The sequence below is a fragment of the Syngnathoides biaculeatus genome, chromosome 12, assembly GCF_019802595.1.
Source record: "Syngnathoides biaculeatus isolate LvHL_M chromosome 12, ASM1980259v1, whole genome shotgun sequence".
Lineage (NCBI taxonomy): Eukaryota > Metazoa > Chordata > Actinopteri > Syngnathiformes > Syngnathidae > Syngnathoides > Syngnathoides biaculeatus.
This window is the reverse complement of record NC_084651.1, coordinates 19,273,052-19,300,748: the sequence shown is the minus strand read 5'-3', so window position 1 is coordinate 19,300,748 and position 27,697 is coordinate 19,273,052. Positions and strand designations below refer to the sequence as shown.

Here is a 27,697-nt window from a genome sequence, read left to right as displayed (position 1 = left end):
TCTGCCATTACTGGTTATTTTGTGAATAATAATACAGCAGTGTGTATTTAAAACCACCTAACATGCCACTTGAGCTGATAAATATCAAGCAATTTGAAAAAAAATATCATCAGATAATGATGTCCAATTAATTATTTGTGCTTTTCATTATTTTCTTTATGAATAAACTATATAGTATTAAAACAAGACGTTGATTTTGTTTGGAGGAATTAAGCTTGTCCAACTTTTAGTTTTATTTTCCAGATGGAACCTCAGAGTGTACTGGCTGGGTAGTTGATACGAGGACGTTTGGGTGAACGGTGAACAGAAATGCTCTTCTGCAGAGACCTAGTTGAAATGTCATAGCCACTGATGCACAAGTCATTAACCTCCACTTATAGTAAGCGACCATCTTGAGGGAGTGATGTGGCATTCTGGGAAACAGGAGGGGATTGTGTGTATGGGGGAGGGTCACAATGGTTCAAAGCTCAGGCCACAGGGTTGATTTCCACTGATTGTGTACCTTGCACGCTCAGACAGCATTTTGAGAAGGAGTGCTAAAAAGCCCTCAGCTCCTCTGGAACAAGAAGGAGTAAGTGGAAAAGAAAAAAGGTTGCGTTAGCAGCACCATTACACATCCTAAACAGTGTTAGAGCAGGTCAAGAGTAACTTCATTATTTTAGAACTATATGTGGAAAAAAAAGATTACACCATTCATCATGAGACAGACTTATGTAGGGTAAAATAAATAAACAATCCAATGGGGAGAGGTAAATGAATTATGGGGGTTTTTCATAAGTCTGCTGAAGATGACTTCAGCACGTGATCAATCACGGACGCCTTAAGAACAAAATTTTACAGACGAAATCAAATTATTTAAAAGCTGGAGCAAAGTTTTGCCTTAGCAAGTCTGAGGCTTCACAAAGACTTTGAACAAACACACAATCAATGGCTTCAATGGCTCTGACATTCACAGACAACCATTTCATCATCAGCGGGCCTTTACGAGCCCAAACCAGGTTGAGTGACAGCATGCATCGATCTCCCTTTGCATTTTTCCACGACTATCCTGTAGTTGCCATCCCATAGTAGTTTGTGGATCGCTCCTTGGCATCCACAAGAGATCTGCTACAGGCTTAGGCTGGCCGTCCACAGGGATCCCCCTTCTGCGGAACGTTCAATGACCACAAGTGACATGTGCCAAGTGTATTATGTCCGTGGCTTCATTGAGCGTATTTATTCTGTAGCTGTCTGCCTTAATCAGATTGAGTTTATGCACACTGAGACGTCAATGGATTGAGGGGGTGCTTGTATTGGAAGGGCTCATTAGTCCTAAAACTCAACTGTAACTAATTATACTCGGGCAAAATCTAATTTATTTCTCCATCTTTCTCACAAACACACACTCACCCACACTCTGAAATGTTGGGAGTTTCCTCAGTCCTGTGTGCATCAGCAGCATCATTATCAGTCGTCTTCACTGGGAGATTGCCATCTGGCAGTGTATGTGTCTGTCCACAAGCCTCAGAGGTGGGATCCAGCCCACAATGGGGTCCTGGTCCGTGGTCAGGCTCGGAAACTGCACCTGCGCTGCTGGTCTGAGGGATGGTGTACACCTTGGAGCAGTCGGCGGACATACGATATCTGGCACCACGCGCCAACGGACTGCCAGAGTGATGTGAGCCGCTGACCGAAAAGCAAAACAAAAGAAAATAAATAATGCAACTCAAAGGTTAACCACACATGAATGGATTAAACACAGACAAAAAACTATGAATGCATAAACAAACATGAAGTGAAAAAATGATAGCTCCCCTCTATCAAAAATCTGCAAAAAAAAAAAAAATAAAAAAAAAAATCCAATATATCCATTTGAAGCCAGTCCTGTTCTGTTCAAATACACTCTTCCTGTATAAAGTCAAATAAGGTCAGGTTTCAGGTCAATGAGGATCACCAAAAGGATTAATTTTTGTTAGATGCCACAATAATGAGAGAGGGAATTTCTTAGAGAATTTTATATTTTCTTCAAGGTCAAAGGTTTACAAAAAAAATCCTTAGTATCGAGTAGCATTTCCTTTGAACTGTATGACTTGGGTCAAACGTTTTGGGTAACCTTCCACAAGCTTCTGACAGTACTCTGCTGGAATCCTGGCCCATTCCTACTGACGAACTGGTGTAACTGAGTCACGTTTGTCAATTGCCTTGCTCGGACAAGTTTTTCAGATCTGCCCACAAATTTTTAGATGGGATTCAGATCAGGGCTTTGTGATGACCACTCCAACACATTGACTTTGTTATCCTCGAGCCACTTTTTAATTCCATTTGGAAGACCCATTTGTGCTTACGTTCCTGGCTGATGTCTTGAGATGTTGCCTTAATATCTTCTGGTAACGTCCTTTCTTTATGATGCCGTCTATTTTATGAAGCGCTCCAGTTCCTGCCGCAGCAAAACATCCCCACAACATGAAGGAGCTACCTTCATGCTTCACAGTAGGTATGGTGTTCCCCTTTTTTCCTCCAGATGTAACGTTGGTCATTATGGCCAAACAACTCCACTTTAGTCATCAGATCATAGGACATGTCTCTAGAAGTTAAGATCTTTGTCTTGGTGTCTTTTTGCAAATTGTAATGTGGCTTTTGTGTTTCTTTCGGAGTAACTACTTGCGGTGCAGGACTCATTTCACTGTGGAAAATGACTTTTTTTTAATTTTTTTAAAAAGCCTCGTCCAGGATCTTCACAAGGTCTCTAGCTATTGTTCTGGGGTGATTCACAAAAATCCAGACCAAAACACGTTCCTCTCTTGGACACAGAGCTTGTCTCCCTCTTGATGCGTGATAGCTGGAGATTCCCATGAAGTTTATACTTGTGTACAATTGTTAGAACAGATGAACGTGGCACCTTCAAGCACCTGAAAATGGCACCAACGATGAGCCAGACTTGCGGAGCACCACAATTCTCTCAGATTTCCTCCCTGATTTTCTTTTGATTTTCCCATGATTTCAAACAAGGAGGCAGAGGGTTTGATGCGTGGCCTTAAATACATCCCCAGGTGTGCCGTCAATTAACTCACATGTTGTCTGTCAGTTAGCTTATCAGGAGCATCGAAAGCCATGACCTCATCATCTGGCCTTGCCTATGTTCTTTAAAGACAACACACTAAATGTGTATGTAAATTTTTGACCTCGAAGAAAATTATACAAGATTCTTTAAGAAATTCTATCTTATAATTGTGAGATTTAACAAAATAAAATAATTTGGGTGATCGTGACTGACCTGAAAAAGGAGAGGTTTAGTCTGATTTGACTTCAGAAAGTGATGTCTAAATAAACCTCTGGGTTCAACTGTATATGAAGATCATTCAAATGTACGTCTTCTTATGGTCTTCCCAAATATTGTATTGACTTCTACATTACATGTTCAATAAATGTGTGGAGTAGAATCAGGGACGATGGCACAACTGGTTAGAGCGTTAGCCATCGCCCTTCTGAGTGAGGTGCACTACTGTTTTCTCATCATACCGCGAAACATGAATTCATGGGAGATTCTAAATTGCCCTTAGGTGTGATTGCGAGTGCAAATGGTTGTTTGTCTCCATGTGTCCTGCGGTTGGTTGGAAACCAGTTACTGCCTGAGGATAGCTTGGATAGGCTCCCGCAACCCTTCTAAGAATAAGCAGCTCTGATAATGGATGGATGTAGTATCACCATGTGTAACATGACGTCGTGCTCAAAACATTAAGTAGATTTTTTTTGGTATAATGACAGTGTAATAGAATAATCACAGTTTCATTTCTTATTTTCATTTCCTGTTTTCTCATTTGTGATTGATTGTTTGATCTGTCAAGGTGGAGAGTGGTGACAAATACTATTGTGTCAGTGAAGACTGACAGCGTGCAAGATACACTTGTCACAGGTCACAAAATGACCAAGTAATATAAAGAGTATAAACAGTTTCAGATATTCATGCATGTCAAATCTGGGATGTTGTGAAGCTAAATCTGTGCTCTCCTGTTGTCAATTTAGATTTGTTCTGAAAGTTCGAGCTTCAATTACTAATGCGCAGTTTTTTCCCTCCAATGATGAGATACAATGTACAAAAGAAACTTTCTTGGAAATATGACCACTGGATTATGATTAAGATTTGGAACTTTAATGTAGAGGTTGAATCTAAAGGTTCTGTTGTAAGTTTTCTGGTCCACTTAAAAGCATTGCATCACATGAACAACACATTGCACCGTGCAGCATACCTGTGTAGCTTGTGCATAACCTGCCATGCACACATCAAAAAAAAAGTTGCAGCGTGGGGAAAGCTGCAGAGCTCATCTCTCATCATTGACCCGTTTCACTCATATGCTGTGATGACGTACTCAGTGTTCCTCTCCACGCCACATATTCCCGAACGTGGCCGCCTTCTCAATGGATTTTGCAGCATAATTCAGGGATGAGCATGACCAATTTGAAAAAACACTGAAAATGTCTGTCAATTGGGGGTGGGGGGGGGGTTTGAGTTTCCTCCTGGATATTTTTTGCTCCTATCGGAACACAAAGTGCACAGCACTTTGGCGGGAATGTCTTCTTTTTTTATGTGTTCGGTTAGACATGTTGATACCGTTTTTGGTCCCATCTGCACGGTTACACTTTTTTCAAGCTATGCCCATCTGAAATAGTTTTTGATTCCAGCATCCTTGTCAAATGCCCTCGCTCGATCTCCATCCCTTTTTTCTAACACTTTCGCCATCGTAAAACTTTGAACACACCGTCACTCAGTTCGCTCTAAGTCCCACGCGTCATTACTTGGCTAACTAACAAGTTACACTGCAATTTCTGAGAACCGAGAACACATGTACATAGCAATGGTGAAACTCGATTAACCAGTAACATGATTGGATCGTTATACTGTATAACTCTGTTGTCCAATCGAGTAATCTGCCGCAAACAAGTTTTAATGTTTATGTCGCAAAATGCAAATATTTACGCTACCGAGCAAGTTAGAACGACATATGATAGTCGTGCTTGTGCTAGCACTAAGCTGAACTTGCAGCTCAGAGCCCACCATCAAGAGGCATGCACACGATAACAACCCCTCCCCCCCCCACAAAAAAAAAAAAAATTTGTGCTTATCTCGAGAATGGTCATTTTGGTCTGAAAAAGTCCGAAATCCGCCGATCGGCGGAAAATTATAATCCCTGTTAATTAAATGCATCACCTGGTTATTTCGGTCCATTTGTTCAAGCAGACACTATTCCACGGTCGCCATTGTTGTTGCTTTGTTCCTTGTTAAGGAAAGGAAAGCAAAAATAGCTACTGGAAATGACCATATTGTGCCGAGGAAACGCCATGCTGTGTCGTTCTAGCCAATATCAGCCGTACCGACACCTCTGACTTGGAGAAAAACTGGAGAACATTTTCAAAACTTCGCCCGCTGGTTGTGCTCGAGTATAAAGGTAAACTACGCACAGGATAGCCGCGTTGACAGGCGCAAGTATAAAGAAGGCTTAACACTTAAAGTTGGCATTAGTTGGTGGTAGTTTCCCATTTGCATATTCATGACCATCTGGGCCACAGCCTGCTAAATGTGTCCTGCTGCTGCACTGTTGGTTCAAGTGGTCAAAAGAAATTTCATGAAGAAAGGAAAAAACAAATATCAAAGCAATGGGTGGTGATGGTACAGACTAGTTCTGTATGTTGAGTTCTATGCTGGATCATAGATACACACAATTTTAGGAAATTATGGAGCCATAATAATACAATTTAAAAACACATAAGATTTCAATTCCAGTCCATCCAGTGGGTGCCAGACTAGTCTTCTTCACACCACTCCTCTTTTCCCAGATGGGCAGCAGTCTGGTGAGGGGCACTTGGACAGGAATGTGATGAAGCCCTCCCCCATGTTGCTGCTTCCTGACAACAACTCCACCAACAATCCTCAACACATCTGGATAAGTCAGACTGAGGATCATCATGAAGTGGGGAGCAGGGTTAGGTGAAAAGTGCAGTTGTAGCCAGTAAATAAATATCATCATGTTTTTAACAGAATGGAGAAGATTGTGTTTTGGGGCTGATGCACTACATGTGTGAATGTTACATGGGATTGTGTGGCTAACCATATAAAGAGGAATAAGTTGGTGTATTTTATCTCAATAACATGACACCCTATAAATAAAGTGCAATGGAATTAAGTAATGGTCCGGAGGGGATCAAAGGGTTTGTTTTACCCATTATTGGGCAACTTCAAATTCATCCTTATGGCCCCTTCACACCATGACGTTCTGGCCAGCGTCCTATAGCGTTTGAGGAAACGTTGGTAGTCGCCCATGGTCGCCGGGAGAGCCCCAGAGTAGTGTTGTTTCCACGCCAGTGAAAGTCAATGATCGCTGGGAATCGGTGTTCTCCGCCGGTCCGGAAAAAAAGTTTTGAACATGCTAACCCTAACCCTGCTCGTGATGAAAGAGGCTTAGCTTACTTACTAGCAGCGCTAGTTGCTGAAGTCCGCGCCATAACTTTTTTTCTTCTCGGCGGCATGATGCTCACTGTTCTAACTCACGACAACAACTGAAGTGACTATGAACTTAAAAACGTTTTAGTGCCGGTTCCACTGTAAAAATTACACGCCAGCAAAACACTTTTCTGTCATTATTCACCCATTGGTCACACGCTCGTCTTACGTTGACAAATCGCTCATCGCGCCTCAGTGACGCGCTTGCACACGCTAATGGTTTTAAGGGTATCTTATTTGGTCACTCTTACACGCTTTTCGTGCGTTAGACACACTTTAAGTCATGCGTTAGACACACGTTAATCACACGCCACATGCGTCATCCGCGTTTGAGAACGCTGAAAAATAGAACGATTGAAATGTTCAGAGGACGTTGACCAGAACGTCATGGTGTGACGGAGCCATTACGGGGTAAAAAATCTGTAAAATCTCTTGAGTCATAAATGACTTGACAAATTACTTCAAACTGGACAAGTATGTCCTATCAGTGCACATAATGTAAGAACCGTAAGGTGTGTTATGGTTCGGCCAACAAATGAAGACTTTGGCAGAGAGAAAAGCTGTTGCATCTTACATGATGATGAATTTGTTATGCCAAATGTCAGGACACAGATCATGGTTTTCCTTGGAACGGGTTGTAACATATTTCACGTGTTTATAACGCTACCTAAAGCCCAACTGACAACCCTATAAACATTCTAAAATAGATATTGTAATGAAAAATACATATGACATTATTCACTTCAATGTCTATCCGAAAAAAAAAATAGTGGAGAGCGTGTCATCCATGCACGAAGTCTCACTCGACATCCCAGTGGCAGCCATACTGCCTGCAACCTCATCTCCAGATGTCACACTGGGGTAGTCGCCATTGAAAAGACGAAGTGGCACCTGCTATAGGAGAGGAACAACAGAGATTTTCAGATATTTCTGACACCCCTTCCGACATGGAAGCTTTTTTCGAAGAAGAGAACATCTCACAATCAAGTGAAGTGAAGAGGGCAATATTACCCTATTGTTTCGAGCAATATTTAGATGATATCCGGATCACTTCTAACTAACAACAGATTCCCCGACAGTTTGTATAACAGTAAGCAGCGTACTCAGGACGATCCATGCGCGGCCAAATCGTCTCCCTGCCTGATCCACCTCCGTGGTGCCGATGAGCAACGCCAACGGATGAACAACGCCGACGGATCGCCGCCGCCGTAGTCCCCCCCTACTATTATTTTTTTTTTTAAATAGCTCTATACACCTACCTGTCATTTGGAACCCACAAAACTCTCGTCCTTTGCACCTGTGCAATCCATTTTTCATGATGAACCGGGTCTTTTGGAAACATGAAGAGTAAATCCATCCTCCCGAGTGTTCGAACAATATCCAGCAATACAACGAGCCAGCATTTTGGCTAACATGAAAGAACAAAGAGCTACCTTCTCGCAGGTAAAACTGGTATGAAAACACAAACCCGCCTGAGTGGGCATCTGCAAATAACGTCACTTCCTGCTTCTCCTCCAAAACAAATCCCTCGAGAGGATTTTCATGGCGGGAGTTACAAAAAGCCATATACGTCAAAATCATGTTGTGTGGTGAAAAAATGGATGGGTCCATTCCGCCTGCCTTTTTTTTTTTAATTAAAAACATACTATAAATCATGCTTTTGGTGTCAGTTGGGCTTTAAGTTCTAAACGTTGGCATAAAAAGGAATGTCAGCTTCCATTATGACAAATGTACAATTAACAAATGTGTAACTGTAATTGTTCAGAGGTTAAATTGGGATGAAAACATTCCCCACAAGGCTGAGCAACTACAGTCTGATCGTGCTTCCCCTCACTTGTGTATGGAACTTAGATAGAGGTCCATTGGGCTATATTGTGGCTGTGTCCAAATATTTATTTTTAAGTTATTTATAGTTGACCAATGTGTTATTTAATATGGATGATAACATTGTGCACCTTTATAGTGTTGGCCCTCCATCACAAAGATCATGGTTAACCTTAATGACATTTTAGTCACAGTTCCTGTAACTTAACACAACACCATTGAAACTATTATTCAACATTAGGAAGTTGTATATTTTGTTTGGCATAACTGTGCCACAGCTGTGCTGTTGACTTTTAGATCTGGCGCAGTGTATTGTGTCTTGCATATGATTCTCATTCATGCTCATCAAACTATTCAAAGGCACTCTCGTCACCCATATTGAAGCATATTTTTGTCACTTATTGTTAGTGACTTGCAATGCGTATTTATGGAACTCGTTGATGTTGATGCTAGTCTTTATTATTTTTTTTTGTGAGATTCCCAACAAGCTGAATGCATCAATTTTAATGACAACATTTTTAGATCATTTTAAAGAGTGGCAGGAGTACTCATTATGGTTGTATTTAACTTCAGTAGGTAGAAACCTAAAAGTCACCTACTGAGAGGCTGGAGTGAGAAGAAGTAAAAACTTTTTGAGTAGTATCCATTTAATGTTTGCTCTTAAAATGTCACTGGAACAGGAATCCTTAATATTACCTAGGCTCAAAATTGTGTCACTTTAATAGTTACCCAGATATGGCAAGATGCTAAGTGAATTACTTTGTAATGTAGCCGTTGCTATAATTTGTCCACCATGGGAACTGAATCAAGCAGTCCACAATATATCAAACACACAAAAAAAAGAAAAAAACAGTGCAAATAAAAATAATCACAAGTGTGGTTAAGGCGATGTGTGGTACCTCGAATGTGAAGAGATCTCACTCAGGTCTCCGATGCTTCCCTCTGTCACATGACTAGCCATCAAAGCAGAAGCGTAACCCTGTGACAGGTACGGTTTGTTACGGTCCTCTTCCGGTGCACCGTCTTCATGGTGCTCTGACACCCACGGGTGTCCCTGTTCCCCCGACCTGCTCTGCATCAACACCCGAGTGCCAGGGATCACACAGGGGTTTGTGTCAATGCCACTGTCTGTTGAAGCCCCTTTGATGTAAGTAAGACCCAAGATCTCCGGATCCATCAAATCTCCTGAGCCAAAGTGCTTATCATCACTGTTGCTGGAGGCATTGCTTGACAGTGTGTTGCTACTTGAGTGGCTTGAGTTCTTATCACCCATCTAGTACAGCAAGAGAAAAAAGATACAACATATATTAGACAGGGTAAAATACTTGCTGCAAATAATTCTTATCAGTGTTTTATTATGGACAGTGAATAATTATCAGCCTTGTTTAACACAAGTAGTGATAGTTGGGCTTGATAAACTTGTTTAAGTCATGGGACCAAGTTTATAGTACTGTGCCTTAAACGTAACCTCCACTCAAATTAAATTACCAGCCACGCATTTATTTACTTGACTAGAAACATGCCCATCATGTTTTGCTCAAGTCGCTTCTTAAGTCGTGGGGGTAAATTAAAATCACATCATATTAAATTAAAAACAACTACTAAAATGCAATGCTGGGGAAATTGGGGAAATATTGTACAGTTCCAGATGAATGGTTAAACCCATCATCTCCAATGAGGTGATGTAGCTCTGGTTTAAAGGACATATTGTTGTTAATGAACCGGTCACTGCTGTCAAAATAAAAACTGAAGGAAAAAAAAGGGACAAAGCATTAAGTTTAGAAAAATATACACAAATGAAAGAAGGGCTACAATATTGAATATAATCAAACTTCTGGGGAAATGTATCTGAGCGATGAGGTGACATGGGACACAAATTTATGAGCTTATTAGGGGAGAGTGATAAAACTAAAAAGCGGTTAGCAGTGACAATATAAACACACGCTGCACCAAACCCTAAAAACAAGGAGACGGTGACCTTCACTCTAACTTTGATCGGAGCTGAAAGGATGGATTATAATACAGGTGCATACATAGGTTGCATTCATCCAAAAAACATTACCGTTCAGAGGCAATTGAGTCGAGTGTCTGCAACATGTCAAATCGAGAGAGACAGACCGACTTTTACCCTGGAGAGCTTGTTGGGGGAGTCTTTGCTTCCTTCCCGCTGCTTCAGAGGGTTCAGGATCTTTGTGGATGGGATGTGCCATTTGGCCTCTGCAGAAGAAAGTGGACATGTAATTATTAAAGATCTAGAGTACTACCTTTAATGGTTGGATTGAGCACTTACCTGCTGATCTGGTCCTCTCCAGAGTTGGCTCTCGAACCCTGTGAATTTCTTCATCCCCCCCTTGGATGTCTCCTGCATGCTCATGAAGGATAGGAGAGGGACATCTGCAGAGAGAAACAGGAAGAGGGAGGCGGTGAGCAGTGTACTGCACAAAAAGAAAAGGCTTCAATAGAATTTCTGCAGATGTAATGCAATTAGCATGCAGTCACTGAGGGCCAAAACACTAGATCTCAGAACACAGAAGCAAACAAAAGACCTTTCAGATGACTCAGCAGTACAGAAACTATCTTGCTCTCGAGAAAAAAAAGAGGAGCCAATTCTTCCAATAGGGTTTATAGTTAAAGCTGTTAAAGCTCAAACAGGTCTGTCTTCATCACTGCGGTCATGCTGCCTTGTGATCTTTCCCAGTGACCCTAGCTGCAGAGGAATGGGCTAGTCAATGTGTCTTGTTTTGTTCTACGCAGAGTCAGCTCTGATGGACCACGGCTATTCGGATCAACGTGAATTTAGTGAACGTTTGAGGCTGCTGACAGGAAGGCAGCAGCATGGAGAAAAACCTCTTGTCATGGTTTATAACCTCTTAAAGAAGAATATTGGTCTCTGGGAAATTCTGTTCATTTGCCAGTGTAGTATCAGGTTGTTGTTTCCTTTCGGCTTGTTCCTTTCAGGGTCGCCACAGCGTATCATCTCAGATGAACGCATATATATGTTTGGCACAATTTTTACGCCGGAATTGCCAGTGTAGTATCAGGTTAAAAACTGTTATTCCTGCATGTTGAGCATGGCAGGACATTTCCCAACACTGTAAGATAAAAGCGATGACATCTAAGTAACAGAAACAAAATCTCAATCGATTGGTCTCTCAGGATTTGACTGAAGTATACTATGTATATTGAATATCTAATTCATTTCCAAACCAGACATTTTGAGTCCCCTTTTAAAGTTCTCAAGGCCTGGTTCTTACTCCAGTTACAGTAATCTATTCTTTACAATGGTTTTACCAATTCATTTAAGTGTTCTGGGAACAGAACCAGGAAACAGTCTGAAATTCCAAAGAAAATAGAAACACTTGGCTTTTCAACCAAATTGACTTTCTATTTCAGATATGAGGCGTTGACCTTTGAGGTTGACATTTTCTGTGAATGAAAAGGTTTTCAGACTGATTTAATGCCCCTCCTTAAAATTTTCCACTGATATCTCATTTGTCCTGTCAGTTTTAACCCACTACTGCAAAATTCCCAACGAAGGAATTACCATCAAGGTCAGGGATAAAACACGTGCTGAAACGATTTAGCAAGTTTACTTGGCAGATTTTTATGAGAATTAATAAAGAGGAAAACAAGCACAAGAAGGTTTTTTATTTTAATAAATATTGGATGAACAGAATAATTGAAGTACTATAACTCATGTCTATTCTAATTCTGCCCTAATAAATACTGAAGGAAGGAAAAGAGGGGTATTAAAAGTTTTTTGTGAACAATAGGAAACTTCTATTTGGACAGATCTCTGTTTTAAAAAAAAAAAGGATAAATAAACATTTTGTAAAATGACATGTTCCATTATTAACTTCAAATAACTCTACGATTGTAGCATAAGCTACAAAAAGCTGTGTGTGTGCAGTTGTGTGGTCATGTACCCATCATATCCAGGCTGTTGGGACCAGGAGCTGCTGCCACATGGTCCTGGATCGCTAGAGGACGACTGGTTACTGGGGGAGCTCCGGTAATGCTGCTCTCCCTTGTTACAGGATGTCACCTTGGGATTCTCCAAATCCTGCATCATCCTATAGACCAAACATGGGTTAAAACCAGAGTGGATACATAAATAACGTATTCAATGACATACAATCCAAAAGCTATACGTAATGAAACAATTACTGAAGTCATTTTGGTTGCAGTGCGCTGGAAGCTATCTTCATTGACTTTGGACAAGAGGCATCCTTGACTGGTCACCTGCCGATTGCAGTGAACTGTGAAGCAGGGCACTGTGCTGCCTCTAAGCAGTATTAATTTATCAATATATGGATTAAAATAGCCTGGTCAAAAGGCATGTTTTTCTGCAACATTTTGTGTGCTGCATTCAAACACAGCATTAACAATATATTTTGAAATAAGTCAAAGGCAACATATTGCCAATGAGATACCACGTTTATTTATTGCAATGCATGCAATATTTTCTCCTGTGGTTCTTTCTCCCCTCTGCAGCATTTGGTGGTCTCGAGCGGAACGCTCTCTTTGTTTCCGCAGTAATTGGAAGAGATGAGTTGTACGGTGTCAGTGTCCCCGTCACCCACTCTTCAGTGGGGCGCAAAGGTGCAGGAAGTGTGGAAAGGGAGTTGTACACAGAGTGAAAGAGAGAATGGAAAATGGTGCTCCCACTGACAGAGGGTATGATTAGGCAGAGGAGGCGGCCTTATCCCAGTACAGTCAGAACAGGGAAAACCACAGGGGGTCATTTTGACACTGGAAAGATTATCATGACTGTGGGGCTTTCATTAGAATGAACAGATCACTCTTTTATATTGGCTGGATGGACATATCCTGAAGCAGCTGCCAGAAAAAAATAGACAGGGAGCTACAATTAAAAAGAGAAGAATGACATGCAGTGAATTCATGGAGATTAAAATGTTCCATTTATATTTATGTCGATAGGTCGAAACAAAATCAGCAAATAATGAGTTTCTTGTTTCCAATCTAACCATTTTCTACACTGCTTGTCCTTACTGGGGTTGCAGGTGAGCAGGAGCCAATCCCATTTTACTTTAGTTGGGGGTGGGAGGGGGGTACATCCTGGAGTGGTTGCCAGCCAATGACAATTTCTTCGTTGTTCAAAAATGTTGCGAGTTCAACTATGGTATATGAAAAGATGGGATTTTTGGGATGTTGATATTTTATTGAGAGCATTATTTTTTCCCTGAAACTTTTTTTCTATGACACATGATTTTTCTAGACTCTTTGCCACAGGCATCTGTTTTGAGATCATGCTCGTTTTTATAGTTCAGATATCTGAAACTAGGTTAAAGTGTATACCTCAAAAGTGATTTTGCTTGTTGTTGTCAAAAACAGATTTCTTGCTTCACCCATGCTACAACACTCAAAAGTGGACCCTCTATAAAGTTCAGCAACGCAATATCCCATAATATTCGGGATTCAACCAACATTTATTGGAAAATACAAACAATTTTGTTAAGTGAACCTCCATCATCACAACCTCACAAGAGATGGAAATTATTTGTCCCTGGGTTTTGTTACACTTCATAGTTTACCACTTCTTTTTACAAAAACACACCATGTGTCGGCTGATCTTGACCGTAACTCGAACAAGAGTCTAATTTCCTATGGTTAGTACATTACCACCAACAACAACAATAAGTTAAAAACCAAGACAATGAGAATACCTGGATCCATCTGGTAACTTCCTATCAAAGGATGTGCTTCGTGGGATGGCGCCCTGATGCGGTTGCAGGATCTGCTGGCACTGGAGGCGATCAGGAACCTGGGTAGGTGACCCTCTGGACATGGGAGCTCCAGCAGCTGTGGGCACCCGATGCCAGGTGGTGTTCCTTCTGAAGGGCGTCTTGTACTCACAGGGTGTACCCTCACTGTCGACTTTGTACTCTACCATGGGGATGCGATACAACTCAGAGCACCCCCTGAGAAGAAGTTAAAGAAAGATGGTTGAAGACAGTTGGCAATGAATAATTAATGCCACGATAGCTACAACCTGCGTTGCGTAAAAATTGTTAACAATGAATACATTAAAATTTCCATCATCTTTCTCATCCAAGTCCTCTGGAAAATCAATTAAAGAGAAGCCGTATGCGTCCATATGTCAACTTATTTACCAAGTGCTAAGAGTACACAAACTGTGTGGCCAGCAGTCTGTTTTTTAAGGTTAAAGAAGTTACTCTTCAAAACAGGATTGGAAAGAGAAGCGAAATGGAACGTGAACATTATGCTAAATGATGCTAAATGGTTCAGTGGAGTTGAAGTTTGAACTCATGACTTGATTACTAATAATGTGGAACATCAAAGCCTTATTAACATGTAAATTAGTGAATACTTAATGTGAGGAAAATATTCCCGCAATAAAGTTGGAGATAATTTGCTGTGGACTGAGAATATTTCCGTATGAATAATAATAATAATAATAAATTATACATCTATTGTATCATAGTCTCCAGTTGGTACTACTTTATATTGATGACTGACTGTTTCTAATAAATACAATTACATAGTTACAATAATTGCAATGATTATTGCATCATGCATGATCATAATAATGCATTACAGGGCTGCTGGAGTTAGTTAGAACACAGCACTGCTGCGATAACAAAAAATGTCCTCTTTTACGATGATCACACCGCCCCCCCCCCCCACCACCACCACAATCGTCTACATCACACATTCAGCAATTCAACTATTACATTAAAACTGGCAATCTAAGGGGTCATTGCCATGATCATTTCATTTTCATTATTTCATTAACAACAGTGAAGCTCTCTGAAGCAGACAGTTTTATGTACAGTTGCCTGCCCCTCCAAAGTCTTTTTTCCCAGAATCTACCTAGGGGGAAATCTCATGTGTACATTGCTTTGATTACAAGTACAAGCAGAGACGCTTGAGGAGGACATTTAATCCATGTGATAGAGATGCTTTCATCAAAATGGGCCACGGCTGGCTAGCTATGTACAACAGGCATCTGATTGGGGCTGTATGTGTGTTACACGAGTCAACCATAAAATCATCCTCCCCTTTCTCCATGAGCACCATGTCACTCATCTTACACCCATATGTCCAATGTCAACATTACAACTTACAAACATCTTATGGTTTTAATTTTTGATTGACTTCATGTGTAATATGTATCATACAACAAACATGGTGTTCACAAATGGAACAGTGAATATTGAGTGGCACAACAGCATTTTGGATTCTTTTCCAAACATAAAAGGGGTGGGAGGATTAATTGTATAGTGGTTCATATTGGTAGCCCAGGCTCAATTGGTGATCAGCCTGTAACAAGGCATTGTGGACTGTACCACTTGTTTTAAATGTATCCATATTTGGGCCTCTGAATAAAAACAATATAAAGAAATACGGATGGATGATTCTCCGCTGTATTACTCAAGACCAAGTTAAATTTATTCTTACTGTACTTTTTTTTAAATGGTGGTGGATGGGCGGAGGGGAGTGAATGTTAATAGGTGTTAAATCTTCAACGGTGTGATACTTTTTTTCCTCAAGTCTGCGAACCCACTCATTACCTTGATGAACTGTGCGTACATAGTAATGCCATGTTGCCACACACAATTACTCCCTCAAAGACTAACCATGGTTAACAGCTTGTCAACAAGAAACGTCTCAGTTTTTGTTTCTGGCTGTGCTTTTTATACAAGAATGATTAAGTAAGTAACAAGGTATGATCTAATGTTACAGCTCAGTGCCTGTCAGGCTGACAGTTGAAAATAACCACGGAATGGGGTTTCCTACTTTGAAATATATAGCGGACCCTCTTGTCTTTCTGTGTATAAATCATACCTAAACAGCAGGAAACAGTACTAAACCTGAGCTCGAGCATCGTGTTGGAAAAACATTCATCTCTCTGAAAGGAGAGAAACTGGTGAGAAACGCTTCCTCTCGAATCCACCCAGATATTCATAAGATAGGACAGCTTTACTTAAGGGCTATAAATTTGTCCACGATGGCCTGCATAATTGGATGGAGAAAGATGAAAAATACAACTGGTCATTCCAAGATGTCATACCTTTCTTTGGAAGAAATTATTTGACAACACCAATCACTATGACATTACTGAAAGTAAGACAGTGTTCACTTAGCCAGTTGGGAGGCAATCAACTATTGACACTTAACAAAATAGAATAGATGTGTGGCAAGACCTTGGACCTCAGTCAGAGAGCCGTCACTTCAATGACATGGCCAGGGATTTAAAGAAATGCTAATCCATTCCCACAGTCCGTGTCACAGCAAAGAGCCAAAGAGGTTATGACCTCCATCAGCCCTTTGTAGATCATCATTGTCCAGAGGTTCATTAAGAAGGTATGCTACTTTGCAAAAAAAGAACAAGGCTCCTGATGATTTCTTTGCCAAGTAATCTGAAGGAAAAAAGGTTCTCCTGTATAATGTGAAGGGATTAAGTGGGAGAAATTTCTGACCCAGGTCGTGAATGTTTTTGTTTAGCTGCTTTTTCTTCCAGAGTATCATCATCCAAAGTGAAAAATCCGTCTTAACTTGAGTCCAGATGAAATGTGGCCACAATGACAAGTCTTTATGGCACTTCAAACTAAAGGTCACAAGTGGCCATCTAAATGCTCTCATACTTTCATACGTTAACATCGGGGGTCTGGAGCAGATTGAGCCCCCTGTAATTTTGAGATAAACATTAAATCTGGGGATCACACCAACTCATTCAATATTCGGTCGACTCTCTAACTTGAGAAATCCACGATCTTTCTTTGTGTGTGTGATGTAGCTGTCATCATGTATTTAAGTCTACATCAAACTAATTTGTAAATTTAAAGACTGTATCACCAAAACACTGTCTAAAGAGTCATTATTGTCATGACAGCTCCATTGAGCTTTGTCTTTCTGTCTTCAAAATTCTTTACCGGGATGATGGAAAAGCCTCTGGAGCTGCAGTAGTGGGCTATGACCACATCCAGCCCTTAGTCTCAAAAAATATACTCATGGGTACAACAAATGAAAGAGTCAAATCAATTTTGGCTTAAGAGACATTGGTTTAGAACCATTTTAATACACAAGCAGCTCCAAAGTGAGTAAGATCAACTATGATTTGACAGGAATCCCAAATTCATCCATCCATTTTCTGTATCGCTTAGCCTCACGAGCGCCGATCTCAGATGACTCTTGGAGAGAGGTGGTGTACACCCTGAACTCGTTGCCAGCCAATCACAAGGTACGTAAGACAAACAACCATCTGCACTAAAATTCACACCTACGGGCAATTTAGAGTCACCAATTATCCTACGATGCATGTTTTTGGGATGTCGGAGGAAACGCACGCAGGCACTGGGAGAACATGCAAACTCCACACAGGCAAGACGGGATTCAAACCCTGGTCCTCAGAACTGTGAGGCAGATGTGCTAAACAGTCGTGCAATGTACCAACAGGAATCCCAAAGGAAGCAGGTAAATAAACATATATTCATGCAATTTTTTTGTACCGCTTATCCTCACTACATTCACTTTCCAAATGACATTTGGTTAAGAAAGTGTAATAGTGGACCTATGAAGCAGGTTACATTCTCTAGAGGCCATGGGACTCTAGTCCATTGTTAATCTTTCCCCCATCCTCTGGGTTTTAGAGGAGTGACTGGGCCCTTCAAGCCCCATCTGAATTCTTTTCTTTTGAGGTCATTGTGGAGAAAGCAGAGCATTCATTGTTGACTGCAGCACTTAAGCAACTTAAAGATGCAGAAAGCCCGAGACAGACAGACAGACAGATAATTCAGAGGCTTCAGGATTCTTCACATGACCTCTCCCCTCTTGATTTGATCGAGGCTTGGGATAATATTCACAATACCCTGAGATAGACGCTTTTGGTTCCCATGAGACAGCAATAATTTGTGTGTTCGTCAAGTGAGGGAAATACCCCAGTAAAAAGCTCCACACCAGACCATGTATGTTATCTATAGTAATTCCCACTAATCTGCCAGAGGCATCTGTTTGCAAATGCCATATCCAAATCAAACAAAGTTCAATATGTACAGTATTGTCACCTCGTAAGCACATACAGAATAATTAGCTGCTGACATTTATGGCCCAATGCCCTACTTGAGCCATGTATGATAGTCATAAAATAATATCCGAAGTGCTGTTGACCACAGCCTTCACTAGCGATCCAACCCAATTGATTAACGTAACTGGCACAATGACCATGCCAAGAGCTTTAGTCGCCCGTGCTGTAACTCGTTTAAAAAAGCTGGCACCGTTTTTGTACACTTTCAACTTCCACAAACTGCAATTATGATTGTATCATTGTTTATGATCACCAATCTTAGTAAGAGGATTAGACATCAGTTCAGCCAGAGAGACTGCTGTGTTGGACTCATAGAGGAAGAATATTAGGCAACCATCTGGGGGAACAAATATGCTGCTCCTCTATTGCCAGATCAGAGAGGGGAAAAAAAAAAAGAGTTGAAACAGTGAAAACGTTATTTCCCATCACATATCATGATATACAGTATACATCATATATTTTATGCTAATGTTAATCAAGCCATTGATCTCACCCATAGAATGCTTTACTGGACAGTATTTTGTATTCATACACTGATTGTGTTTTTTTTGGAGCAGCAATACCCAAAAGACAACTAGCCCTTGCTTATTGCTGGGTAAGTGGAGGCAAAGATTACGGAATAATATGAATTTGTGGTATCCTGAAACATCCGCAAAATAAGCATGATAATTTGATTGTGAAAGTAGTGAGATGAAACAGTTCACAAACTGCTACTCATTGATACTCAAACTGGGCCTGAAATGTTTTCACGTTTGGGCGTCAAGGAGGAACCTCGTTTGGCCTTGAAGAGAAAAATTCAGTATAGAAGTGATCTCGGTGCACTGTCTCGCAAAGAAAAAAGGTACTTTTGCACAGTCCATTTATCCTCATCACATCATTTGAAATATGCTTTTCTCTTTTTATTTCAGGGGAAATGGTGTCTCATCATGGGTGAATGTCTCCAAAAAAGCCAACTCCTCCCATTCAAATTCCCGAAGATAAGAATAGAGAAGGACAGAAATAATAGCAATCTACAAAAGTGAACTGTAACAGGGAGACTTGAGCCATTAATTGAAATGTTATTCCCATTATTATTAGCGAGACACCCTGAATGTGGGTGTTATACAGGTACATCCACTCACAGAGAAACTCTGTGGGGAAGCAGCTGCCAACATCAAGCAAAAAACCACTACGTAAGCATTTTTCCCCACTAAATTTACTCAAATATGGGAGGAAATGTCAAATAGACAAATATGAGGAAGTCCACCGTGTAGAGGCACAACAGCTAAAAAAACTAACAAAAAAAACAAGAGCACTAAGCCAAAAATACATGATGAAGTTGTGTTTCTTACCTTCGAGGGGTCCCATCTTCATATGGTTGGATGATGACCACCTTGACAGCCACAGAGGTGCGCAGTAGGTCGATCATCTGCTCGTGGGTGAGAGTAGCGACGGCCACCTTGCAGATTTCCACCAGTCGACTTCCTTGTCTCAAACCTGCCTTCCAAGCAAAGCCAAAGGGCTCAACATCAGCCACGATTCCCTCAAAGTTGACGTGGAAACCGAGCTGGCCCAGGCCGTTGCGTCGTAAAGTCATCTCTATTGTCTCACAGCCTCTGGTCGTGACCTGAAAATGGAATAAAAGTCAGTCTGATCTGCAATATGAGCATGCGGATGAAATAAAAGGTTTTTGAATCTGAACGCAACTATCAGAATGGAGTGACTTAATTTTTGGAAGAGCAAGTTTTTGGAAGGGCAACATTATTTTGATTTTGATTCTTTTCAGAACTGCACGCCAAAAAACAAATTGCAGTTAAAACTAGAGCTCTGTTGTATTAAAACAATATTAAATGGCCCCTTTCCAGTTCAGCATCACTATAGAAGAAAAACACACACAAAAAGAGGTCACGGACAAAAGCAGGCAATCTATTTATAGCTTGACAACAATTTGACCAAGCGATTCGTAGGTCTCACTCCAGCATGAGTGGTCCATGTCACTGGATGCTTTCCCAACATTCTTTTCTGTAGAAGCACTGGAAAAGAAATCACGGTGCACTCAATGAGTTTTAATCACTCGCCAGATTAGTCCTGGTTCAGTTGTGGTTGACTGCCTCTGTATGCATCAGTGTGGCAGCTGGCTTCAGGGACACATTAACTCAGACTTTGGGCTGTCAACACTTGACCAGATTCTCACACTAGCAGAAATCCTACCCTGCTGTGCGAGCGGAGCCCAGACAACCATAGCGGTCACTACGAATCAATTGTGTCCTCGGACTGAGACACAGAATCATGAGGGTTAAATAGTTTTTTAAACGCTTTATTTCCCCATTGGCTAAGAGTTATAATCACAGTCTACAGCCTACTTGTCAAATCGACTTGGACAAGAAGGGCTTTAATAAAATAAAGGGTACACTAAGATTTAAAAAAATAAATAAATTATGTTAAAATGTCACCTGCAAAAATATACAGCAAAAAAAAAATATATATATTATATATATATATATATGAGGTTGTAAAAATGTTGAGGGTCTGCAGAAAATATATATGAAAGAGAAATGTGAATATTTTCCTCAACATCATGGAGCGCAATATCACTGGGCCTATCTCGTAGCTTTTGAAAAGGGTTCTTGAGGCTCTTTTGTTTAGTCAGTGCGTAAAGTGAACACATCTATGTACTTCTCTCAGTGACACTGGGATGCAAGGGTTTGGTTGTAACATTTTAACTGTTAGTGAAAAGGGTGAATTTTGCAGTGTTATTGCAACCTGTTGCCATGTAATTGTAACACTACCTGGAGAGAAATGTATTCAACTGATGGCAAATGAAAGTCTCTGACAAGTTTAGGAACAAGGGAATCTTGAAGATTAATGCCTTCAATGTCATAGTATTCAGAAAAGATTTGTCCACCCCCTAGCATCCACCCCCCACCAAAAAAAGCACTGTCTTGGGAGACCTCAGCAAAATCATTGTTCACAACATTGAGCATCTGATGTATTAATCAAGCAAAGTCTTTTTCTTTGGCTTTCTTTGTCATTTTTGTGACATTAACAACATGTAACGGTGAAAGTAATTGAGAAAAATGTGATAAAGACCATTGAGCCAGAAATTATGTCCAGAGTCTAAAATCATCTTTGTTCTCATAGCTACTATAAGATAGAAAAGGGGACAATAATTAAAAAATAAATAAATTTATTCTGAAGCGTTACCTCTGTTCTGTAAAGTAATCCATCTCTGTACCAGTAAGTCACCATAACCAAGGATTGAGTACATTTGATTGCTTTTAACTTTTCCTGTTAAAATCAATTTAATGTATTTTTACTCGTTTATTTAAGAAGAGTAAAATATTATTAAAACATTGCTTGCTAGTAAAAAAAAAAATGCTTAATGATGCTCAGAAAGATGAAACCTGGACATACTTCTTCACCTCAAGATCTGTCTAACATTGTTAAGCAGTCATTAGCTAATCTTCAAAGATAAAAACCTTAATTTAACATAGCGGCAATAGACAGGCTTTCATACAATTACTTGTCACAAATGCCCACCAGTTAGGAGTTTTGGGATGTGGCATGTGACCAGAGATTGAACCCAAAATAATCAAAAGGGTTATACATGGTGAATACGGCAGTGCGACAAAAAAAGGAAAATGTAGCATGCAACTTTGCAGAAAAGATTAAAATGTTATAACCCTTATAATCTAAATCCAAGAAAATGTGGCAAACCAGTATATAACAAATACTAAAAAATATATATATTTATATATATATATATATATATTTTTTTTTTAAATAAATCAATGTATCATTTTATTGTTCCAATCCAAATAATGTTTTTATCAATACACCCACAGGAAAGTTACAAGAAAAAGACCACAAATCTCACTCTGATGTGTTGTTCAATAAAATCCAAACATGCGGCCCTGAGCTCAGTGGGGGCCTGGAGAGCAGGATGTTATCACAAAGCTCGTCATGGTGCTCTCAAACAGGCAGGCAACACAGTGTTATAATGGCCAATAGACTTTATTCACATTACATCACTTGCTCTACTGTCTGGAAATACTTCCAGTGAAAAATGAGCTCGGGTCAATTTCCTGGACAAAAAGGCCAACTCAGATTAAACTGGGCAGGGTCAAGTTAATCATTCCCATTTTATAAGGCAACCACAGTTGGCCACTCGCTCACTACCGGTAGTACTTATTATGACTTATTGTGAGACATCAATCCCATGGGAAAGAAAGAGCTCTGTAAATGTGAGAAAGATTAGCATGGCCAATGAGGAAGAGACATCCTTTGGCTAATCACAAATGTTAATATGAGCTGCTCTCTTCTTTCATATGAACAATGTACTAACTTAGGTGACTACGTTGTAGAATTTGAGAATCTTTTGGGACCTGTACATTATGCAATATCTTCATTGTTCCGCTGCACATCTTTTGTCTCTTAATTCTCCATTCTCATGCTTGACCTCTGGCAAATTGCTTTTCTTCTAATTACTGGAGGACAGCGTTTTTCATTGATGTTACTCATTTGAGCAGAAAAGATCTGGCATTGGTTTAAGTTCAAATTACTGTCTGCATTTGTTCGTGATTTACTTCTCATTTTTGAAAACAAGCTCAGTGCGCAGTGTGTTAATGTGCCAAGTTTTTATTTCCAGAGCCACTACACACACACACACACACACACACACACACACACACACACACACACACACACACACACACCACACACACTTTCTGGTGCAATAGATGCAATAAAGAATAGGGGAAATTTAATTCGTTACGGATGTACCAATGCTCTCTTGTAAGAGGGAAGCTTGAAAAATTGCCAAAGTTATTTTAGGGAAGTATCTTATTGGTTAGAGCATTGGTTTGGTAAACCAGGGGTCATGAGTTCGTATCTCACTGGGGCCTCCATTCCCCAAGAGGGGTTGTGTCATGGAGGGCATCCGGCATAAAAACTGTGCCAAACAAATATGAGCGTTCATCTGAGATGTCACGCTGTGGTGACCCCTAACGGGACAAGCCGAAAGAAACATTATTTTAGGGAAATATATGAGTACAAAAGTAGGAAAGAATCATGTACAATTCAGATTTGGATTGGGATATTTTTAAAAAATAATGATCTGATTGGAGCGTAAAACATCATGCAAATCCCAATCTTCAAGTACCAGGCACCAATTGTCACCATCTTGACTAAATATATTCAAAATGTTGGACTTTTTGCTTTGGACCAAGATATAAAAAATCTGAGCCCCAAATGACACTGTGTGACCTAAATGCACATGCACTGTACAGAATGGACATGAGAAGACATGGATTAGGTCGGTAATTCTGAAAATGAGCAACAAGTCCTAAATGTCTATTGTTAGTCTCGTAGACCCAATAACTGTGACCGTATTTCCTCCCCTAAACTGCGTTGTGTCCTGTTTAAAAGATAACTACTCCCATCATATTTATCAACTCAAAAATACTGTCTCAAATCTCATGAACACTGATTGCCAATCCCATTAAAATGTTGTTTTTCCATAATGGTTATACTGAATTGAGAGCAACTCAAATCCATCTAAATATGTGACCTAAATAATTGGCACCTCTGTTGAAGGTGAGTGATTAGGAAGAAATTACAAAAGGTGGTGAAAATCCTTTTTGGACCGTGTTGATTTTGTGGCAAAACAAAAGTCCTACAAACATAGTATTAATAAAACTAATAACAGGAGGTTTGAACAGAAACATATGAGACAGAGGAAAATGAGCAGTAGAATTATTTTTGCAGAATGAATTTAGGTTCCACGTAACACAGTGAAGAAAATAAGTATTTGAACACCCTGCTATATTGCAAATTCTCCCACTTGGAAATCATGGAGGGGTCTGAAATTTTCATCGTAGGTGCATGTCCACTGTGAGAGAGATAATCTAAAAAGAAAAATCCAGAAATCACAATGTATGATTTTTTTACCCATTTATTTGTGTGATACAGCTGCAAATAAGTATTTGAACACCTGTCTATCAGTTAGAATTATGACCCTCAAAGACCCGTAAGAAGCATATCAAGGTTCTGGCGTGGCCTAGCCAGTCTCCAGACCTAAACCGGAAAGAAAATCTTTGGAGGGATCTGAAACTCTGTGTTTTGCAGTGACAGCCCAGAAACCTGTCTGATCAAGAGAATATTTGTGTGGAGGAGTGGGCCAAAATCCCTCCTGCAGTCTGTGCAAACCTGGTGAACAACTACAGGAAATATTTGACCTCTGTAATTGTAAACAAAGGCTACTGTACCAAATATTAACATTGGTTTTCTCAGGGGTTCAAATACTTATTTGCAGCTCTATCACACGAATAAATCGTTAAAAAATTATTCATTGTGATTTCTGGATTTTTCTTTTTAGATTATCTCTCTCACAGTGGAGATGCACCTATGTTGAAAATGTCAGACTCCTCCATGATTTCTAAGTGGGAGATGTTGCTATATAGCAGGGTGTTCAAAAATTTACTTTCTTCACTGTATAATGGTAAAAAGGGGTCTTAATTATGAGGTTGTCATTATCCTTGCTTCCATGTTGGATTTTCCCTCCTTGTAATGTGAAACGGTAAAAGCAGATGACAAACATCTTCAAACTGCAAAGTGGCATTAATCTGACTCTTAAATCTTGTGCTATAGCTACAGCACACAAGATTTAAATAACATCAAATGAGTACCAACAGTGGTGGCACTGTGGACACGTGGTTAGAGTCTGTTGTCACAGTTCCAAGGTCCAGGATTGAAATCTCAACTCCAGCTACCCTTTGTGGAGTTTGTATGTTCATCTTTCCCATGCATGCAACAGATACTTAATTACAGATAATTCTTCTTTCCACATTCCAAAACCATGCATGTTAGGTTAATGGTACACTATTGTCCATAATGGTGAATGTGAATGCTGGTTTATCACTGTGCCTTGCGATTGGCCAGCGACGCGTCCGGGGTGTACTGAGCTTCTCGTCCAAATTGAGCTGGGAGAGGCTCCAATGCACATGCCACCCCATTGAGTACCACTGCTATAGAAAATGAATGGATTGAGTTGCAACAGCATCACAGTTAGTCCATGCCAGCAAGGGCCTTCATTACTGTGAGCTAACCAATTCAACTAACCCAAATGACTATTAATCTGGAAACCAACCCCAAACCAACAGTTGTGCAATAATCTGTTCTCCATTTTTGCAAATCCAGAATAGAAAATTAGTCATTTACAGTGAATATGGCGAAGTTACAGCAAGCACGTCGAGCCAGTGATGGTTGTGCAGACATTGGGATGACAAGTGACATGTTTCAACAAAGCAACAAGATTCCAATAGTAAGGTCAGTTCTCATGAAATTGTTAGCCATAACTGTTACGCCATAACTTTATAGAAAGAGTTGCAATTAGTAACAGCAGTATTACTGACACTAACACAAAATTTTAATGTATTCCACATGAAATTGGGAACACTTTTTTGTGCGCACACACACACACGCACACACACACACATGCATTCAACCCTAACCCTAACCCTAACCCATTCATTCATCTTCCATACCACTTATTCTCACCAGGCGTCGTAGGCGTGCTGGAGCCTATCCCAGCTATCTTTGGGCAAGAGGCATAGTCCACCCTGAACTGGTTGCCAGCTAATCGGAGGGCACATTTGAACAAACATCTGTTCGCATTCACAATCACATCTACAGGCAATTTAGAGTCTTCAACTAATGCATTTTTGGGAACGTTGTAACCAAATAAAACCCATACAGCAACATGTCAAGTCCACACATGCACGCATGCAAAATTCTCTACATCACATGCAAAATTCTCTACATCATATGTGGTGGAGGGATCACCATCAATCTACTCAAGTTACTTGAACATTTTAGGTTTAAAGCACAAATAACAAATCATTGCTTCTCCCATCCCAGTTTTGCAAGAAGACAGGGACTTTAAAATAATTGACTTGAAAGACTTACCTCTAATCTTTGCACCATCTCCCGGATGTCTTCTCCACAGTTGTCATGAGCAGACAACATGACACACTCCCCCCGCTCATAGAAGATCTTTATACTCATAATCCCTGAGGTCCAGCCAATGACATCGCGACAAGAGCAGTTGAAAACCACATTTTTGGAATCCTCCTCAATGAGAACAATGAATTCGTTGGATATGCCGAGCAAGCAGTCCACATCTGTCGACTGGCCAAAATCCCGGGCCCGAACGCTCCAAGTGATGGCTCCAACACTGAACACGTGTGCGTCCTTCCTGGGTTTCACTTTCTCCTTCTTCTTGGCTCCGAGGTTAATAAAGCTGAATTTGACAGCAGAGTCAATTGTTGCAGTGCTAACAAAGTTTTCTGCCAGGTCCTTGAGGTACTCCTGCCGCGTACGGGTCGCCATGGCGCGGAACTTCTCTGACTTATGTGCTGCATTTTCTCCATTTATGACTTTGGCAAGAAGGAAGTCCCTAAAAACTGCGGATTTCGGGAAAGTCACAGACTTTGGAATAGGGGGACCGAATGGAGGCACGTCTTTAGACCTGGACACGGCCACACTGGAAAGCAATATGAAATAAGTGTCCACAGAACTGCTCGTGCAAAAAGCAGCAAATAATATATAACATGATGAAAACAAGGTAGAGTTAATCTCGCTCTTCTGCTGTTGAATGTACTCTATGGTTTTTATGTTGACTCCAAAAACACACAACTTTGTAAGTTACAAGTTTTAGGTGTTTTCATAACCATCATTACTGAGCAGATCAAAAGACTCACTTGTCATTTCCCACTGACAAATACTATGAAGCCATAGCACAAACCATAGAGAACGATCAGTAGAAGATTACCATTACCCTCCCGGATTAATAGCTATTAAAATGGGTGGCGCAAAGACATTTATGGTAAGCCAATCACAGGACGAACACAACTACTTATTTTGTCTTAAAGCTATTTAACTGACTCTCATTCCAAAGTAAAATAGCTGCAATATCTGTTGATTTGAGATGTAGCCACACACATTTAGATTTTGAAAGGCACGCTTGTTTTATTTACCTGTAGCAGACATTATCAGTGCAGGGATTGTGGACTTTGACGATGACAAATACATGCTGGAAATGAGAACGGATGCTCTTTGGAGTAAAAGGAAGGGCCCCGGGCTCCTGGAATACTATGGTGACAATGTCATTGCCAATGTGCCTTTTCCGCAATAACTAAAAACAAGACAGGGACATCTATTTTATACAAAGGGAAAAAAATGTGAATGTGCCTTTTCCTGATATAACTAAAAAACAACACCAGGACATCAACAGTTTTATAAAAGGGAAAAAAATGACAATTGCTGTCAGGTAGACTGTTTTTAATACTGAT

At 40.3% G+C, this 27,697-nt stretch overlaps 1 protein-coding gene across 7 annotated transcripts in view; it reads right to left on the bottom strand.

Annotated features, from left to right (window-relative positions):
* Positions 1-27,697, bottom strand: part of LOC133509631 (signal-induced proliferation-associated 1-like protein 2) — a 101,998-nt gene that overhangs the window by 12,575 nt on the left and 61,726 nt on the right. For 5 of the 7 annotated variants that reach the window (XM_061836854.1, XM_061836858.1, XM_061836855.1 and 2 more), the window contains exons 7-15: positions 27,383-27,540; positions 26,313-26,889; positions 19,700-19,974; positions 13,987-14,241; positions 12,226-12,372; positions 10,590-10,693; positions 10,428-10,516; positions 9,199-9,572; positions 1,390-1,665 (exon numbers count right to left, since the gene is read on the bottom strand). In XM_061836854.1, coding sequence (XP_061692838.1) covers positions 1,390-1,665; positions 9,199-9,572; positions 10,428-10,516; positions 10,590-10,693; positions 12,226-12,372; positions 13,987-14,241; positions 19,700-19,974; positions 26,313-26,889; positions 27,383-27,540 — 2,255 coding nt within the window. Of the gene's footprint in view, positions 1-502; positions 557-1,389; positions 1,666-9,198; positions 9,573-10,427; positions 10,517-10,589; positions 10,694-12,225; positions 12,373-13,986; positions 14,242-19,699; positions 19,975-26,312; positions 26,890-27,382; positions 27,541-27,697 lie in introns of all 7 variants that reach the window. The other 2 variants (XM_061836861.1, XM_061836860.1) reach the window with 2 other exon arrangements.